This window comes from Mesitornis unicolor, unplaced genomic scaffold (genome assembly GCF_000695765.1).
Source record: "Mesitornis unicolor isolate BGI_N332 unplaced genomic scaffold, ASM69576v1 scaffold21722, whole genome shotgun sequence".
Taxonomy (NCBI): Eukaryota; Metazoa; Chordata; class Aves; order Mesitornithiformes; family Mesitornithidae; genus Mesitornis; species Mesitornis unicolor.
Window position 1 is genome coordinate 63,347 of NW_010171496.1, and position 16,500 is coordinate 79,846.

General features: G+C 43.4%; 1 protein-coding gene across 2 annotated transcripts in view; it reads right to left on the minus strand.

Moving 5' to 3' along the window:
- Window positions 1-404: 404 nt before the first annotated feature.
- The window catches only part of LOC104537246 (6-phosphofructo-2-kinase/fructose-2,6-bisphosphatase 4), a 22,250-nt gene continuing 6,154 nt past the window's right edge, over window positions 405-16,500 (minus strand). Inside the window, exons 4-13 of one of the 2 annotated variants that reach the window (XM_010180069.1) lie at window positions 15,313-15,387; window positions 14,375-14,431; window positions 13,933-14,054; window positions 12,483-12,690; window positions 11,760-11,906; window positions 11,068-11,172; window positions 9,011-9,140; window positions 8,587-8,649; window positions 6,561-6,625; window positions 405-464 (exon numbers count right to left, since the gene is read on the minus strand). In XM_010180069.1, the coding sequence (XP_010178371.1) occupies window positions 405-464; window positions 6,561-6,625; window positions 8,587-8,649; window positions 9,011-9,140; window positions 11,068-11,172; window positions 11,760-11,906; window positions 12,483-12,690; window positions 13,933-14,054; window positions 14,375-14,431; window positions 15,313-15,387 (1,032 nt within the window). Of the gene's footprint in view, window positions 465-3,492; window positions 3,655-6,560; window positions 6,626-8,586; window positions 8,650-9,010; window positions 9,141-11,067; window positions 11,173-11,759; window positions 11,907-12,482; window positions 12,691-13,932; window positions 14,055-14,374; window positions 14,432-15,312; window positions 15,388-16,500 lie in introns of those variants that run through there. The other variant, XM_010180068.1, reaches the window with a different exon arrangement.

Here is a 16,500-nt window from a genome sequence, read left to right on the forward strand (position 1 = left end):
TGTGTAATTCTAGGCAATCATTCACAGTAAAAATAAGAGGAGCTTTTAGAAAAACACTTAAAAAAGGAAGTAAATCTAGTTAAAATCTGACAGTAAAATTGACACGGGCAATTAACCATCTTGTAGTATCCACAGATGAACAATAAAACCACTGAAACTGCACAAATTTACATACAAAAAAATTAAGCCCAACTCTGCTCTGCTTCCCAGCCACCTTTTCCTGATACCTTTTGGCACTGGGAGTTACCCAGAACCACGGGTTTTCTCCAAAGAAGCTGAACCACATTCGAAATGTCTCAAAGCGGAGGGGGGCGCGTTCGTCCAGCAACGCCTTCGTTCTCCGGGTCCTGAGCTGCGACTTCATCCCCTGCAGCGGAGGAAGGGCGGGCGCCCCGGGACCAGAGCTATAGGTGGTTGGGTACCGTCCTCAGAGCCTCTTCTCTCGACCGATCCACACCTACGTTCTGCAAATTGGAAGACAAAAAGGACTTTAAAGCAGGAGTATCACAGCCAGACAGAGTTTTGCTTAACACGCAGCAAATGACGAGCAAGTTCTAATGCTTATTTCCTCACAATGTTTTGTAGAGCAAGGAAAGGTCCTGGCCCGTGAGCAGGGCTCAGACCCTCATCCCAGCCGCTGCGCACTCTGCAAAGCCCAAGTCCCTCAGATACCGAAACGCAGGCTCTGAGCCGCCGGGGAAAAAGCATCTCCAAGAGATGGATTACACCAGGTCTGCACACCATTTGTTTTTCAAGGCTTTTTTTCTTTTAACCACCTTTTTAAATCACTTTTTTCCTAATCCACTCTCTCTTCTAGTCTTTATGCATACAGTGTAAGGAAAACACTCGACCATGCAGAAAAGGCCATAAACCACACAAGAACTGGTAAAACCCAAGGGGAGGGAAGCCCATCACTCCTTGTTTCCAACACCTCAGGAAAGGACTCCTTACCAACAGCTGTAGAAACAGCTCTGATGCTGTCTGAGAGCAGCCAAGTCACTGAAAGGTCTCTGGAGAGCTGGCAACACAAAGTTTAAATGCACTTCAGGATGCACGGGCGCCCTGAGAGATGTCACACTGATACCAAAAACGTTTCAGTGGCTTTATAACCACATTTATGAGAGTTTACTTTCAAAACAAGTCTCTTCAGGCCAACTCAAGCAAAAGGAGTGCCCCAGCAGCACACAGCAGGGGGACTCTTGACAGCACACGTAACCACCCCAGTCCCAATGCACCATCTTGAAAAGCAAGTAATTCTCCAACCCTGGTTCCTAGGATTTTCAGCCATTTCTTATGAAAACAGGAGATGAACAAGCAGCACCAGACCTGATTTGGGGTTTAACATGTGCCAGCATCACTTCTGCCTGTACCAACTCCCCTGCATCAGTATCAGCCCTTTGCTTTTCACCGGCCTTTGCACCCCTGGGCCAGTCGCCATCGTGCGCCACAAACACCAATGCTGCTGGGCTGCCTGGAAACCTCTGCACCCACCAGCCCTGCCCAATCCACGCTGACCTCTCCTGAAGGAAGGAAAGGCAACAGCTCCTCAGAAAGGAGCTTCTACGGTACCACCTCTGCAGCAAACCACGCTGAAACATCAGCATCTGCCCAAGAAGACGAGGAGCTGGTGAAACAAGTCACACTGTGTGACTGCAGGGGGAAACAACCAACAAAATATGCTGGCTTTTACTGCGTTTTCATTGTTCTTAGCAACTGATGCAACATAGCCAGAAATTCCTTGGGGCTGCGGAGATGTCTCCACAGGCAATCCAAGAATAGTCACTAAAATCTTTCAAGCTGAGCATCTGCTGTTCATTCAAAGAAAATTAAATGGAGCATCAAAACACAGGAATCCAGATGCACTGGAAATTAGTCCTCAAGTGGGAACAACTAGAGAACTATAACATGAAACTAAAAGGAAAAACGGCAGTCAGGACAAGGCAGAAGACACAGTTTATTTAAGCTAACAAGAGGTATCGGACAAAAGCATCTTAGCAACTGAGAGAGACACAAGGGGGAATATCAATACGCAGCCAACAAAGCTGACAGCAAGAAGCCCCTCCGAGTGAATGCAAAGGGGAACCGGCTGCAGGAGCAATGCACGCTGTACTGCCACGCTGAAGAAAACCCCATCCCAGATAAACTCGCCCCGGGTATTCCGCTTGTCTCGTAAGCCCTAGCTGCAAGGCCAGATGAGCTGAGGCTCAGAAAGGGACCGCTATCCTCATTAATGGCAAACATATTCCTACCCACAGGCGTTACGTTGGATTGGATTACAACAGCTGGGACTGTCTCCACTGCCAGAACAGCCACGGGCATCCAGAGAGAAAACTGCGCACTGAGAACAGCGCTGCTACTTGGGAAGGCGACCAGGTTTCGGCCTTACTTTGGAAAAACGTACCACCTGAGAAACCCAAGATAAAAGCTGTCCACAACACAACACCCTCGCTTACGCTCAAGGCTAAAAGACCCCCCTGAGAAGGCAGGTCCAGGACTCGGTGAGCTTCAGCCTTTCCCAGGCTCGATGCTACTACACAGAGCTGCTCCAGCGACACAGTGCCCCGTTCTGCCCAGGTAACGCCGCCGAGACAGGAGCCACGGCACCGCGTCCCACGTGAGCTGCAGCCTTCTCCCGCCTGCGCAAGGCTCTGAGCCCAGTCCAGGATGTGCACTGCTGCTCTGAGATCCCGCGCTTGGGGGAGGGAGGAAGCCCCTCCAGTTCCCATCCCTTTCGAGGCGAGTCACAACCAGGTACACCACCACCAGGGTAACCCTGCTTCCACGCTCCGACACTGCTGCTTGTAGCCAAGATCAGACCTGGGCACACAGCATAGGGAGCAGAGCTGTACACATTCGATCACCCACATCCACACGGGGAGCAGGAAAAGAGGAAATTCAAAATCCCTTCTGCCGGTGGGCAAACCCTAAAGTCTGCTTAATGCAGAACGCCTGCTAAGAAAAAGTTGTGTATTAAAAACATCTATATGCATTCCTGTACCTTGAATAACTGTTCTGGAACTAAGCGAAAACTTGCTACCCTCTTCAAACAGCGTATCATTAACTATCGCATCTGGAGCACTACGGCTATGGATCAGCAGGATTAAGGTCTGACAGTAACTATGGGTTATTCTATGCTACACAGCAGTCCAATCACTCCCAGGGGCACTGAAATAGATTGTTCTGGTGCTTAGAAAACAAACTTCATCTTTTTCTTGTCTCTCACAGGATGTTGTGTTTCATTGGCTTTCACAAACACACTGTAACTAACATTAAACGATTGCTGGCTGTTACAGTGAAACTTAGTGCTGCAGGATCTTTACATTATAGCAGTTTACGAAAACAGCATTCCAGCGACAGCCGATCAAGGTTTGGTAACATCCACAATAAATTAGCCAATGCAACACACTTTTATTGTGATTTGGTAATTTTTTCAGGTCATGCGCTGTACAAACATTTGGGTTGGGTTTTGAGTTGTTGGGTTTGAGTGGGGCCTTTTTATTTCAAAGTGATTGGAATGATTAGTTTTTCAATCTATTTTGAAGTAGTAGGATGGAAACAGCACCCCAGGTTCGACAGTTGGTCAGCACACGGGATTCACTGGTGAGCAGGGACTGTTACAAGAGCGTCCTCGGGAGGTCTGGAAATGTCTACATTCTGTGTAACAATAAAAATACAGAGGAGAGTATTTATCATGCAGCAGTAAGAGCAAAAAAACACCAGACTCCTTCACGAGCACCCAGCTGCATTTCTTTAAAAGCAGAGGTTTTCCTGACCCCCCACACCCCAGAAATGCAGCAGACTGATGCCTGGTTGGCGTTCCAGGCCTTGATGGCAGGAAAACTTGTTTACCGTTATTGCTGACAATGTTACCAAAAGCTCAAGTCATTCATTTCTAGGAGGAAGCCTTCTACAGGCCCAAGCAGGAATCCACTTCACCACGTGCTTCGTTCAGCACATACGCATCTATCGATTAAGCAGCTTTTGGTGCTTCACTGAACTACCCCATACACTTCTTTCCCAAGGGAAGACTTTAACATTGGTTTGCTTTAGGCAATGGACTACAGCTGAAAAGAGAGACAAACCTCTTCCCAGACACCCAAACCGCTCAAGACTGATCACACCACACAGATCCCACCTCGTTTTGCAGAGGCTGTAAAAACAGACGTTCCATGCAGCAAACTCTTCAACCCCAAACCAAGAACACGTGTGCAGAACCAGGCTCAGCAATCGCTCCAGCTGTGGGACCACCTCACGCCAGTCCCAAAGACCGTGCCACTGGTACTCTCCCTTCTACCAAGGTTAGCAGACTATGCCAAACGTTCCGATGGTCCTGCCAGTACCTCGGTTCAAGATCTGGCCCATTTTAGGCCAAACCACTGTCAGTTCTTCAAACTTTGGGCTGACGGGTTTCACGAGTCTCACCTGTTTTACACTGTGGCTTACAAACCCGGCTGTCAGTAACATCTCCCTCTCCTCTTGTGCCACAAAATCAAAAAGGAGACCTGTGTTTCTTGCTATGAGCACTCTCCCTGTCTCTCACTACCACAGAGGTGCAAAGTAGACATTTTACCCCAGCGCTTGTCTTCTGGCCCAAAGGGGGGACCCAAGCAACAGTTAAAGTGAGTCCCTGACTTATTTTCAATAAAAAGACTACAGACTCCTTCATTTGAAAAGGTCAGGAACTTAAGCCACTACAACACTGACAAGCACAAGGCTTCAACCCACTTCAGACAAGTCATTATCGTACAATGAAGCTTACACATTCCATAAACAAACTCTGCACTGCTTTGCCTGCACTTCTGCAATGTGAACACAGAGGCTTTCAGCTGACGCCAGAAAGGAGCGCACTGTTCTGAACACCGACTACAAATTACTTGTGGGGGCACAGAACAGCACACTGGGCAACTCCTCATCAAACAGCTCCATTATTTAACACAGTTATCTGCAACGCTATCTTTAATTAAATGCTTTGACTTCAACAGACTATTTGAAAATTTAATTTTACAGAAGTAATTAACGTTTTCACAAGTGATGTAAATGAAAGCTTTTGTAGTCCTTCGAGCAGCATTTAAATGCAGACAGGATCAACTTAGCCCTTCATTCAGCCCTACTAAATGAACATCCATGCTACACTGCTCTGGGTTTCTTCAAATGTTTCCATTCCTTTTTTTTTTTTTTCTTTTTAAACTGTTCTAAATTTCTGTTTCTAAACTGTTCCTATTTCTGTTCTAAATAAACAGCTTCGTGTCTTTGTGTCCACTGCAGTGCAACTATCTGCATGACACACGTGCAATACAACCCCCCAGCACCAACACCATCACTGGCCAGACACGTTAGGAGCCACTTGGTGATTCAGGCAGGGCTTTGTCCCCAGATAAACATCTTCATGTGGAGACGTGGTATTTCCAACAGCAATTCCCAAGGACTTCAGCAAGCTGTAAATTTAGCACCAATATTTTATCAGCCAAACTAAAGGTGTTCAATTGATCTGCACTGTTTATCACCGATTATCTAATATCTGCTCTAAGACACCCTCATCTGTTTTCACTGTGCTTCTCCCACACCTTTTAGGCACTGTGAAAGAAGAACAGATTTCCTAAATCTAACAAACCAAACTAAGATAGAAAAGTGGTAAATCAGAACGACAGAGGTGAGAGGGGCAGAGAGAGGAAATACACAATACAACTGTCTAACAGAAAATGTCTCGGCTACTAATGACCAAAGGTCAGCACTTCCAGAACTCAGAATACCCAGGTATTCACCCCTCCAGCATGAATCCCACACCAACTGCCACAAACGTGTACCCTCATAAAAGGAAAGCATTTGGTGCCTTATTGACCACCACTGCCATACCTGGTGGCTTTAGGAGGATCTACAAAGGAACCAGAAACGTTTACATCACTTTGGTAACGCAGCAAGGGAGGAGCTTTGTGTGAGCAGCAGAACCAACGTGAGCTCACGTCAGCACTCAGGAGCACGCGGAGCCGCGCGCCTGAGCCAGGCAGAGCATGGAGCTGCCGTGGTCTGACACCGTATCTCTGCATTTTACAAATACACTCCACTGCCTTTTCCCCAGTGGTTCTGCTGTATCCTGAGATCTTGTCTTGCTCTCCAGCTTTGGCTTAAAACACAGGCGGCATCACCAACTCCTGTTTTTCCATACAGCAGCAGTCGCAGTGATGAAAAAGCTGACGATTTCATTAGTCACTCTCTCCAAAATAAGGGTGGCATTCATAACAATGTACTTTTTTGACTGCACCCTAAATCTGCTGAACGACAAAGCCTGAAAGAATTTATAGTTTTCAGACTGAGAACCTATCTTCAAATTCTCATTCATTTTTTTAAGACAAACTACTCCAGCCAGAGCTCGAACACAAAATAAATCTGCTCAATAAAAACAATTTTTTTTCTCCGCCCACCCTTCAACAGCAAATTGGTGTTAAAGTGAGACATAAAATTAAATACACTCAGCTGGAGTTACCAAATCATTTCTAACCACAGGGACAATCAGCTCAGACAGGACATTACAACAAGTTCTCGGGTTTGAAAAACATTCTTACCTCAGGTTTATCTCTGTGCGTGTTTACAGCTTCAACATTCAGGAATATGGATTCCACTTTACATCCTGTGGATAGAAAACACACTTTTAGAATTGGTCTGCTTTACAAATGAAGTTATAGGAAAGACGCAATCTAATTCTGAGTTGGTGAAGGTTAATCACTTCCCGCTTCTGATTTATACCAGTTTCCCAAACTCTGAAGAGCCAAAGCTACTGGAATGAGTGTGATCCACCAGGATGAACGTTATTCTCAATCTGATGATCCATCTTCTATTCTCACCTTAGTTTTATCATTATTTCCTTTGCAAAAAAAAAAATAAATCCCATTTTAAACCATACATTAAAAACAACATTGTCAGTTCTTATTCATAATTTTGGGGTTTTTTAGCATCCTATGCTTCTTAGAATTTCGCTGTAACACAGATGATAAATGCTGCTCTCATTCTTTAAAACATGAAAAAGATTCTGAGAAGCTGCACTGCACATTGTTGGCAGCCCCACTCCTCTGGGTGTGCACAACAGTTTTAATCCTCAGCTAAATGGAACTTCCAAGTTGACTTCTGAAAAGCAACTTCTCTTTTTCATCCAAAGATTAAAAACTCTCATTAAAAACATTCAGAAGAGACAAATGTTGCTCAGGTGGTATAAACTGGCCCCCTTACAGAATACACCGTGGTGATCATTTTAAGCAACAGCTACTGCCAAACACTGTCGTATCTCACATGAACGTAACTTTCATAAGCTGCTACCCTACACAGCATTCATTAATAGCCAAATTCCTCTGACATACCAGAGTCCATCTCCTACCACAAACAGGTTTTCAGATTTTTTTCTGCTCACCAATTTCCTAAAGTCGTAACACACTTCACAGAATTACTACATGATGGAGAAAGGGGATCTTAGCCTTTTCATAGAAAGCCACTCCACTTAAAAAAACCCAGCAACCAACCAAAAAGCTGTTTTGAAAACTACCTTGTCATGCAAGGCTATGAACACCAGAGGTCACGAAAGCACAGATGGTTATTACTCTGTAGGACTGTTACTGCAATTAAGTAACACAAATCTCCTCAGATTTTGCAGTGTAACAGCTATTTACTTTGCCTCAACTTTATCTAAAACTTAACAAAAACCAAAGTACAAGTCCAGACTGCTACTTTTCAAAGCCAATAATCAAAGACAGCTTTGCATTTCCGATTAATAACTTGATTCACGTTTTTTGGCAAGCCATTTCCTGGTAATGCGTACAGATAGCTCTCTTTGTCTATAAATCATCTTAAGTGTGATATCAGAAGATATAATTAAGCCATCACTGAAAAAGCATTAACAGCAGGCACATGTCAAGCTGAGGTTGAAACACACACAAGGCTGAATCACTAAGCAGCCTAAAACTCAAGGAGTATCTGTTGCAACCCATAACCCACGCTCCACGAGACAGCAGCAGATCTCAGTTAAAGCCCTGGGCGAAGCACTGCTAAAAGCCACTGACAAACACACGCCAACAACAACAAACAGGGTAAGTCCCTGTGTAATGTAAAGCTCCATGAACAAATACTTCAGGAAAAGAGTAGAAAGATTTAAGGGTAAGGGGAACACGCTTTGTAAGATGACAAACGTACTCAAACGTAAATCTGCCCCTCTTCTAAAAAGAGATACCCTCAAATATATCAATAAAACCCAAGACTTGACTGTACCACACGTGTATATGACATGGGCTTGCCAGAAGAATTAGTGAAACAGCAGAGGAACCGAGTCCTTAGCAGTTACAGCCACTGGCAGTTCCAGGCCTTCACTAATACACGGGTATTTTATGGCATTAAAGCAAAGCAAATGTAAACCAAAGGATTCACTGATTCTAACGCAGCTGTACAGACACACGTGCCACGTCAAACCTAATTGTTTGGTTCTCTTTTATAGCAAGATACATTAAAAGTGTTTTTTAATTGCAATGCTTCACAAACTTTACTGATGACACAGACATAAATAACAGCATAGTTACTTACACGTTATACATCCTTAACACGACTCACCGTAAGCCACCGGGGTTAGCTTTAAGACAGTATGCAGCGGGCACTTCAGGTAAGGCAGTTGTTCTGAGAAAGAGAACGACAAATTACACATGAAATACAGACTACAAAAACACTTCACTTTTCTATCTATAATGCTGCAGACCCCTTAAGTGTCTCTTTTTGTCTGACGGTGAATCTGTTTTCTTCCCTAGCGCTGCTATTCAAACAGCTGCAGAAAAATGAACATTACAGCCCCTCAGGTGAGGGGCAGCTCAGTAAAAATCACCCACAAAGTAACATGGGTACCAAAAATATTACACTTGCGTACTTGCCTGGTATGACCACCCTCTGATGATAAAGGAAACTGTTAGAATTCACTGCTTGGAACTTTAACCAGTAAACGTTAAAAAAACAGGCCACTTGTAATGTATAGAGGAAGACTCACCTGCAGGCTTGTCAAGAAAATATGCGAGCAAACAGCGCATGACAGCTTGGTGACAAATGACAAGCACATTTTCCTGCCTTTCAAGTTCCATAATGACCGGCTCTAGCCTCTGGACAAGATCTTCATAGGACTGGGGTGGGAGGAGAAACAGAGAGCACATCAAAAAAGGAAAACTCTTTGAACAGTATATATGTATACAGTGGATTTTACTTTCATGTTAGCCACCTTTTAAATGTTACATTAGTGCACAGACAAATACTGTAGTATAATTTTCCCCAAATTAAGAACATAAAGTCCAAGTCTTCCAGACTATCAAAGAGCATGCATGTAACAAAATAAATCTCTCTCATGGAAAAGCTTTAATTAATTAGTTACTATGATCAAGAATGTCCACAAAATCCCTAGAATTTAATTCGCAGCATCTGCGAATACACAGGTTAAGTCTTGCACATTATTTTCCATACCTCATCTTCAAAAATATCTGTCTTCCAAGCAAAAATCTGGGAAGTCCAGCCTACAGTCAGGATACAAACAGTCCACAAAGCCCTTGGAAACAAACTACAGCTTGAGGAATAAAGATAATTGCTAAGGCCCACTGCAGCTGTAACTCCAGTACTAAGATGTGTGATAACTTACCTGCTGACAAGACAATAATGAGGACTGGCCTCCAAAGCCAGATCAAAGAGAGACAGCTTCTACACATCTCTAGGCTAAATATCCCCGGATACACGGACATGGGGAACGTCTTGTTCCTTGAAATAATGGACCTAATTAACTTGCCCTTCATTTAACCATGGACTTGGTGTGGAAAGTAGAAAAGCAGGTGTCCTTAGGTGAACTGACGTTATTATAATACTAAAATATCCACCCTCACCCTGCACAGGCCCAGTTTGATCCAGGAATGATTCAGCAGATATTGTAATCATATGTAAATTGCTAACCAATCACTGTAACTGGGAGTGTTTAATCTTCTAACTTCCGTATATAAACATTACAAGAAAAGCAGCATTGGGTTTGCTCGATTTGTGGAAATCCACCCAGCACCCAGACTTGCACAGCTCCGACTAAAATGCAGTACTTCTCCCAGTGTCAGAGAAGTGACCTGTGGCACATCAGGAAACCCATCCGCTCTTCTGATCCAGACCTTGGCAAGAGAAACCCAGCAGCCTCCAGCGAGGCTGCGCAAACCCTGCGACTGCTGCCTGTGACAGAGGAGCTGCCTTTGACCAAGGACGCAGATCGACCAACCACGCCAAGGCCATGAGGCAGTCTGAAATGTCTGTCACCATCCCAGAAGATGGCATCAGTCTGGAAAACAAACGTTCCTTGTTCGAATGGATTAGGAGAATTTTGCAGCTTAATGACTGCCTCATTAGTGAGACAGGGGGCACACACTGCTCTTACCACAAGCTGCTCCGAGCACAGTGATTGCTCTTTACTGTGGAGGAAAGAAGACCTCGGAGCTTCCTGGTGACACAAACACCGGAGCAGCTGGTCCGATCACTCCTCCACCCTGCTGCCCCAATTCTAAGCCCTTAGCACGCACCGACAGCCCGTGTGACCATCTGGAAATTGATGCGCGGTAATGGGTTTGCTTTAGAAAAGCTGTCAGCAAGTTATTTTCCCAGAGGCAAAAAGTTTTTTAAAGTGAAAGACTGATGTGGCTACAGATTTCCCTTGCATTTCAGCCAGACCTGCATGCGAAGCTGCCATTATGTACAGCAGGGATGAACAGAAAAAGCAGTATATTGGCATACGCAATGGTCTGAAGCCTTGCCGTCGTTCTTCCTGCCCTATCACTGCAGGACCAGCACAGAAACAATGCCCACAGGATCAAAGCCCTTAATTATTTTTTTTAAATCTACTGTTTTAGTTTTCAAGCTTTGAATCAAATTAAATGGTCTGGGCTTAGTCCTTGCAAGCTCCTATGTGCTTTCCCCTGCAGAAAGGAACAACCCTTTTATTAATTTTAAATTTCTTTTTTTCTTCTTCTTCCTAAAGCCAGCACGCATGTACTCAAGGAAGGCCTGCACCTTAAGAGGGAGAAATCAGCATACCTCTCCTTTAGGGTATCTGTATCTGTATTTGTCTTGGTCTCTCAGTGCAAATTCAAGTGGATAATTTTCCTGTATTTCTTCATATGTCATTTCTTCACACACTCCCTACATGTAATAAAAATAATTAAAAAGCACGTCTTTCCAGCAGTGCCAAAAGCAGACATCACTCTTAAATAAAACTATATATAAATAACCTTTAACAACTGTGTTTGGTTACTCTGACACTTAAAGATAAAATTGCTATGCATGATGAACAGGACACAGCTGGACTCAAGGTGTGGCTTGAAGGAATCACTGCATCCCTAAACAAGTGAGGTTACACATATGGTCACTGAGCAAGTCCCTGTTCTATGTATTGCGCCTGCTTATGACTCTGACAGGTGCAGCTGCAAAGTGCCAACCAGAAATGGTTTTTTTCTTTCCAACTCAAACCTACCAAAAATTTCACAGCATGGTGGCTTCCACAGGGGAATGTTTTACTAGAAAAGTCAAACAAAGGCTAAATTAATGATGGCAAACATTGTTAAAACGTTTAGCCTTGCTAACAGAAATTAATGACAATTTTCCCAGCCTCTAGAACCAGCTTAAGTGACTTTCTATCCCATAAAAGGCATATAATTACAAAATTACTTACTTCCTCCATCCCTAGCAAACAAACCCATGTATTACATGTTTAGAAAAGAAGAACTTACTGCATCTATCTCATTCAGAACCTTCCACTGCTCGTAAGGCACTCCCAAGGCTTCAGCAGTCTGAATTGTCCTTTTCATCTGGCTGGTCCAAACTTTCAGGTCTTTGATATTTTGCTCATTAATAAACTGTGCCAAGCTTTTGGCAAACTGAAAGAAAAACCACAAGACAGTGGATGAAGGCTCAGAGCCAACACACTGTGTTCGGTTTGGAGCACACAGGGTTTGGCCCCTGTAAACTCATTATAACTTTTCCAAAAGGCTCTGTTGAAGTTTTTGTGAAGAAATACAACATTGTGTTAAGACAAGAGGGACAGGGGAGGGGAGGGAAGGAGTAGAAGACACACACAGGTTTTCTGCAGTTCCCATCTACACCTCCAGGAATTTTCCTTTCAGCTTCAACTTGCAAATCTTCCCAATTACCCTGCAAGTCAGGATTTTACAAAAATACAGTTAAAAAATAAGGCCCTCCTGACGACTGCTTCGTGCTGTAGGGTAACAAGAATTACAACCCACAGAACGGCAGATAAAAGACCACGTACCAAATCACAACACACAAAGCATGTCCATCCAGTTTCCACTACCCACATACACAACTAAAAAATTCCTTCTTGAGCATGTTGAGAGGAAAAGGGTGTAGAGGAACAAAGCCGTAATTCCACAGCACAACCTGCACACGTGCAGATACACACAAAACCCAGTCATGCTGGTTCAGGAGGCACGTACTTCTTTCCCCCTGACAGACAGTCCAGGATCTCCTCCTATTCTTCCCTTCAGGTTAAGTTCACTTTCTCCGTGTCGGCAGAGGTAGATTGACCGAGGAGTCACGTGGATATTCATGAGGTAGTAGACGATCCGGCTCTGGATGTGATCCATTACTCTGTTCACAAGGTAACTCCTTCCGACATCCATAATTTTAATGTAAGAAAGATCCCTTTCACGATCAAAGAAAGAAGAAAAGTAAGGTTCCACATAGTTTCTATTAGCACACATCTCAGTTAACCCTTCCAGAACAGCCACTGCAGCAGCAGGACCAAGGACCAGCCTGAAGCAAGACATTTTCTCAGCCACTCTATCAACGACCGCTTATTAACAGTACTGTAATCTACTCCACCACTACCTTCTCTCAGCAACACACAGCTTATAATTTCAATTTTCACTATTCATGCTTTCTTGTCTGAGCAATAATTTCAGACTAGCATCTAGTTTAAAGGAGAAAAAAGTCTCATAAGCTGAAAATAACCACTCTTGGTTTCTAGTGCTGCATCTGAGACATCACATCACAAAAAAAAAAAAACTTACAATAAAACCAAATGGAGGTGATGAGAAGCAAGCATCATCACCTCATCTCTGATAGTGCTCTCTGAAGTTAATCATTACCATTCCACCCAGGCACAACCCTTAGGTCCATCGCAGCAATTACATGCATCAACTGATCCGACTGAACCAGCTTCACACAGCTTACACTCAATTACATTCAAATGCAGCTCAGCCTTCTCCACAGCACTGGTCCTGAAACAAGCCTGGAGCACTTGATATGAGTGCAGCTCAAAACCCCACACCGAATTCCTGGGTTGGAGCAAGAGAAACAAGGCTTGTCCTCACATGGTTCATCCCTACCTTACTTTCAAGTGTTGAAAGTGATCAAAAAACAGATGAATGCTTTGGCATGAGAGCCAATAACCTCACTACGAGAGCTTCTTACAGCCCTGCACCTGCAGGATAATTTGCAAACACAAATAAACTTAGAAGTAACACTTTTTAAGTCTGATGCGTTGAAAACTGATGTTAGCCAAGTCAACAAATGAAGTTATGCTTACCAATCATTCAGGTCTCCTCCACATACTAAAAAGCCAAGTAACAACCAACCACTACAGCTAGTCTGGAATAATTTCTAAATGCTGGTTTGATCCCAGAAGAATCATACCATCCTCCAAGTGGGAAAATCAAAAAGAATACTGTCCCAGAGTACACTCGTTAGCCAATTTTACTCAAATAAGCAAGTTTCCAGGCTACACCCGCAGAGTTAATGCTCTCTAATACGTCAAGGGGAAAAGAGCTCGAGCCATTATAAAACATGACTAGAAAGCCCTAACCCCCGATACAGGATGCTCCATCTCCTAAGGAAACATGTAAAATAACCCAGTCGTGATCACAGTATTATCTCATCACTCACTTGTCAAGTGTTTCATCTAATGTCTCATATGAGTTCTTGTAGCACTCTATTCTTTTCATGAAGTCTTCCGTTGCTTCATCATTACTACAATCAACATAGTCAGGACTCCCCAGCTTCACTTGCTGTGGAAAATAAGAACAGGACAGTAGTGCACAAGTTTCTTCCCCTTTTTAATGGAAGTTTAAAAAAATAGGAAAAGGGAGAAGACAACACAAAAACTTATCTTCTGGAAGTTAATTAAAATACATGTAAAACAAAAAGAGCTGTTCTTCATAGAATTAAACTAAGTTAGTACACACATGGACTGGAAAATAAGTGAAAAGTGTTCCATTAATGGGAGCTAACTTTTTTTGCTACTGGAAGTTCCTGTAATGTACCTCCTAAAAATACTGAGCTACTTCACATGTCTTGACTTGAAGCAGTTAAACTTTCCTATACTCACCACAATGTTTGCAGCAATGACCTCTGGATCCACGCATACTGACTCAACAAAAAAAGTCTTCAGTCCAAATGGGAAGTCACACGTACAGAAAGGAGGAAGAAAGAGGATGCATTAAAACACTCTTGGAGACTAACACACATGAGCAGCATGTTGCACACTTCCATACGCACCCCTTTTTAACACAGCCATGCCTTAAACTTCCCTCCATTTACTCAGAAAAGTTTCTCCAGACCCTCTCATCAGAAATTGTTGGCTTACCATTCCCTGAAGCATCACACTCGATACTATTTTCCTCAACAATCATAAGTGGAAAAATTTTGCAGTGAGAAAAATTTAGGATGGAAAAGAAATAGGGAAGCTGCCCGTTGAGCCATAAAAACGGTAACTGATACTTCTGAAATAGTAATTTAGAAGCCTTTCAACTAATGGAGTAGCCTCACTTAAAAGGATATTTGTGTTTTGCTGTCTCACAGCTCCACTGCTCATGGAGAGCAAGTTTAGGGGGAATTACCAGAGAGCAGCTAAATGCAAAACAATCCTGGGCAGGAGACAGAAAGCCACAGATTTTGGTTTGTACAGAACTAACACAGAATCCCCTACGTGTTTCTGCAGCACAAATCTGAACTGCACCAAGAACCGTACTTTACACAGCTCTTGCTGACAGGACCCTCAGAACTGCAGGTCCAGGACGACAGGAGTGAAGACGCAACGTGAAAGAGAGAAGATCTAAAGAGTACAAACATCACGGACAAGAAAAATGAGGATGTGCTTTTCATCACAAGCAATGCTCGAGAGCACAAAATGCTCTATTGACTGAACATCTAGGAAGGGCGCAGCTTATGCTGGTGCACTTCTTAACTCGGAGCACAGATAACAGTGACACTATCACTATAAAGTTGCACAGGCATTAGCTCAGAAATCCTTTGCTTTTGACTCACCTTATATCCATTTTCTTCACCAAATTTGTAAATAGTTTCTCTACGTTCTCGAGTTGTGTTTGTAGCATCAAAGACCTAGGAATAATGAGGATGGGGGTTTAAAAAGCATCATAGCCTGTGAAAAGCACTGTGCTAGTAACACCAAAAATACAGATTCAAAGTTCAGAGTCCCTCAATGTGAAGCAAAGCAATGTAAACACTGTCCCTTCCCTCTACTCTGCCATCTCAACATGCTCAACAGGAAAACAAGAGACATTCCTGCTTTACACACACCATTTTCTAAATAATAACAAAGTTGCATTTTGAAAGCACTACTAGCAGAACGCTGTATTTAGAAAAAGCAACCAGAATTTAAGCCTAACACATAATACCGGACAGAATCTTCCACCTGGTCCACATCGGCATTAAATACGTAGGTTTCTAGCAAACATATGCGACATCAAAAAAAAGATGCTGCAATCACTATGATATTCAAAATGTGAGAGTAAAACTTCTAAAGGGCAGATGATCTGCAAGTGCCCCTGAATGATAAGGAAATACACAGCCATTTCTCTAAGGACTTACATTTAACTCTGAACACATCAGTCAGTGCTTTACAAAAGTATGAAGTTTGCTGAAGTATAAAGTTTACCTTACATCCTCAGCAGAACTTGTAATTATACTTAATGGTTTTCCATGATTAATTAAAACACCAGAGTTGCACCAGTAGTCTCAAGACAAACAGCGTTACGCACAAAACACGATTACAGCAATAGTTGAACAGCCAGTGCTTTGCATCCCGTTGCTAAATGCTCAGATATGCAGCAATTTCCTTTTGAGTTTCTCCTGCTTTCTTCAGAGGTTTCGGTTTCTCCTGTCAGTATCAATGCCCAGGATGCTTTTTGTTCAGTGTATCTTTACGTTTCACTTAAAACGCTGGACCACCAGACACAAGCGCAACCACAACAACAGAGGAGTTCAACGGTGCATCACATAATGCAGAGAGAAGGGGGATGTTCTTCATAGCATTAACCTGCCCCCAGTTCACCCCTCAAATCACAAAGGTGGGTGCTCAATGTGGCATCACCACCCTGAACCTAAGAGCTCCTTCCACTGCAGCAACAAGGCAGGTCTAGCATACAACTCCACAAGAAAAAGAAACACTGGAATGACTCGGCCTGTGTATTACCCAGCAGACACACGGTTCCT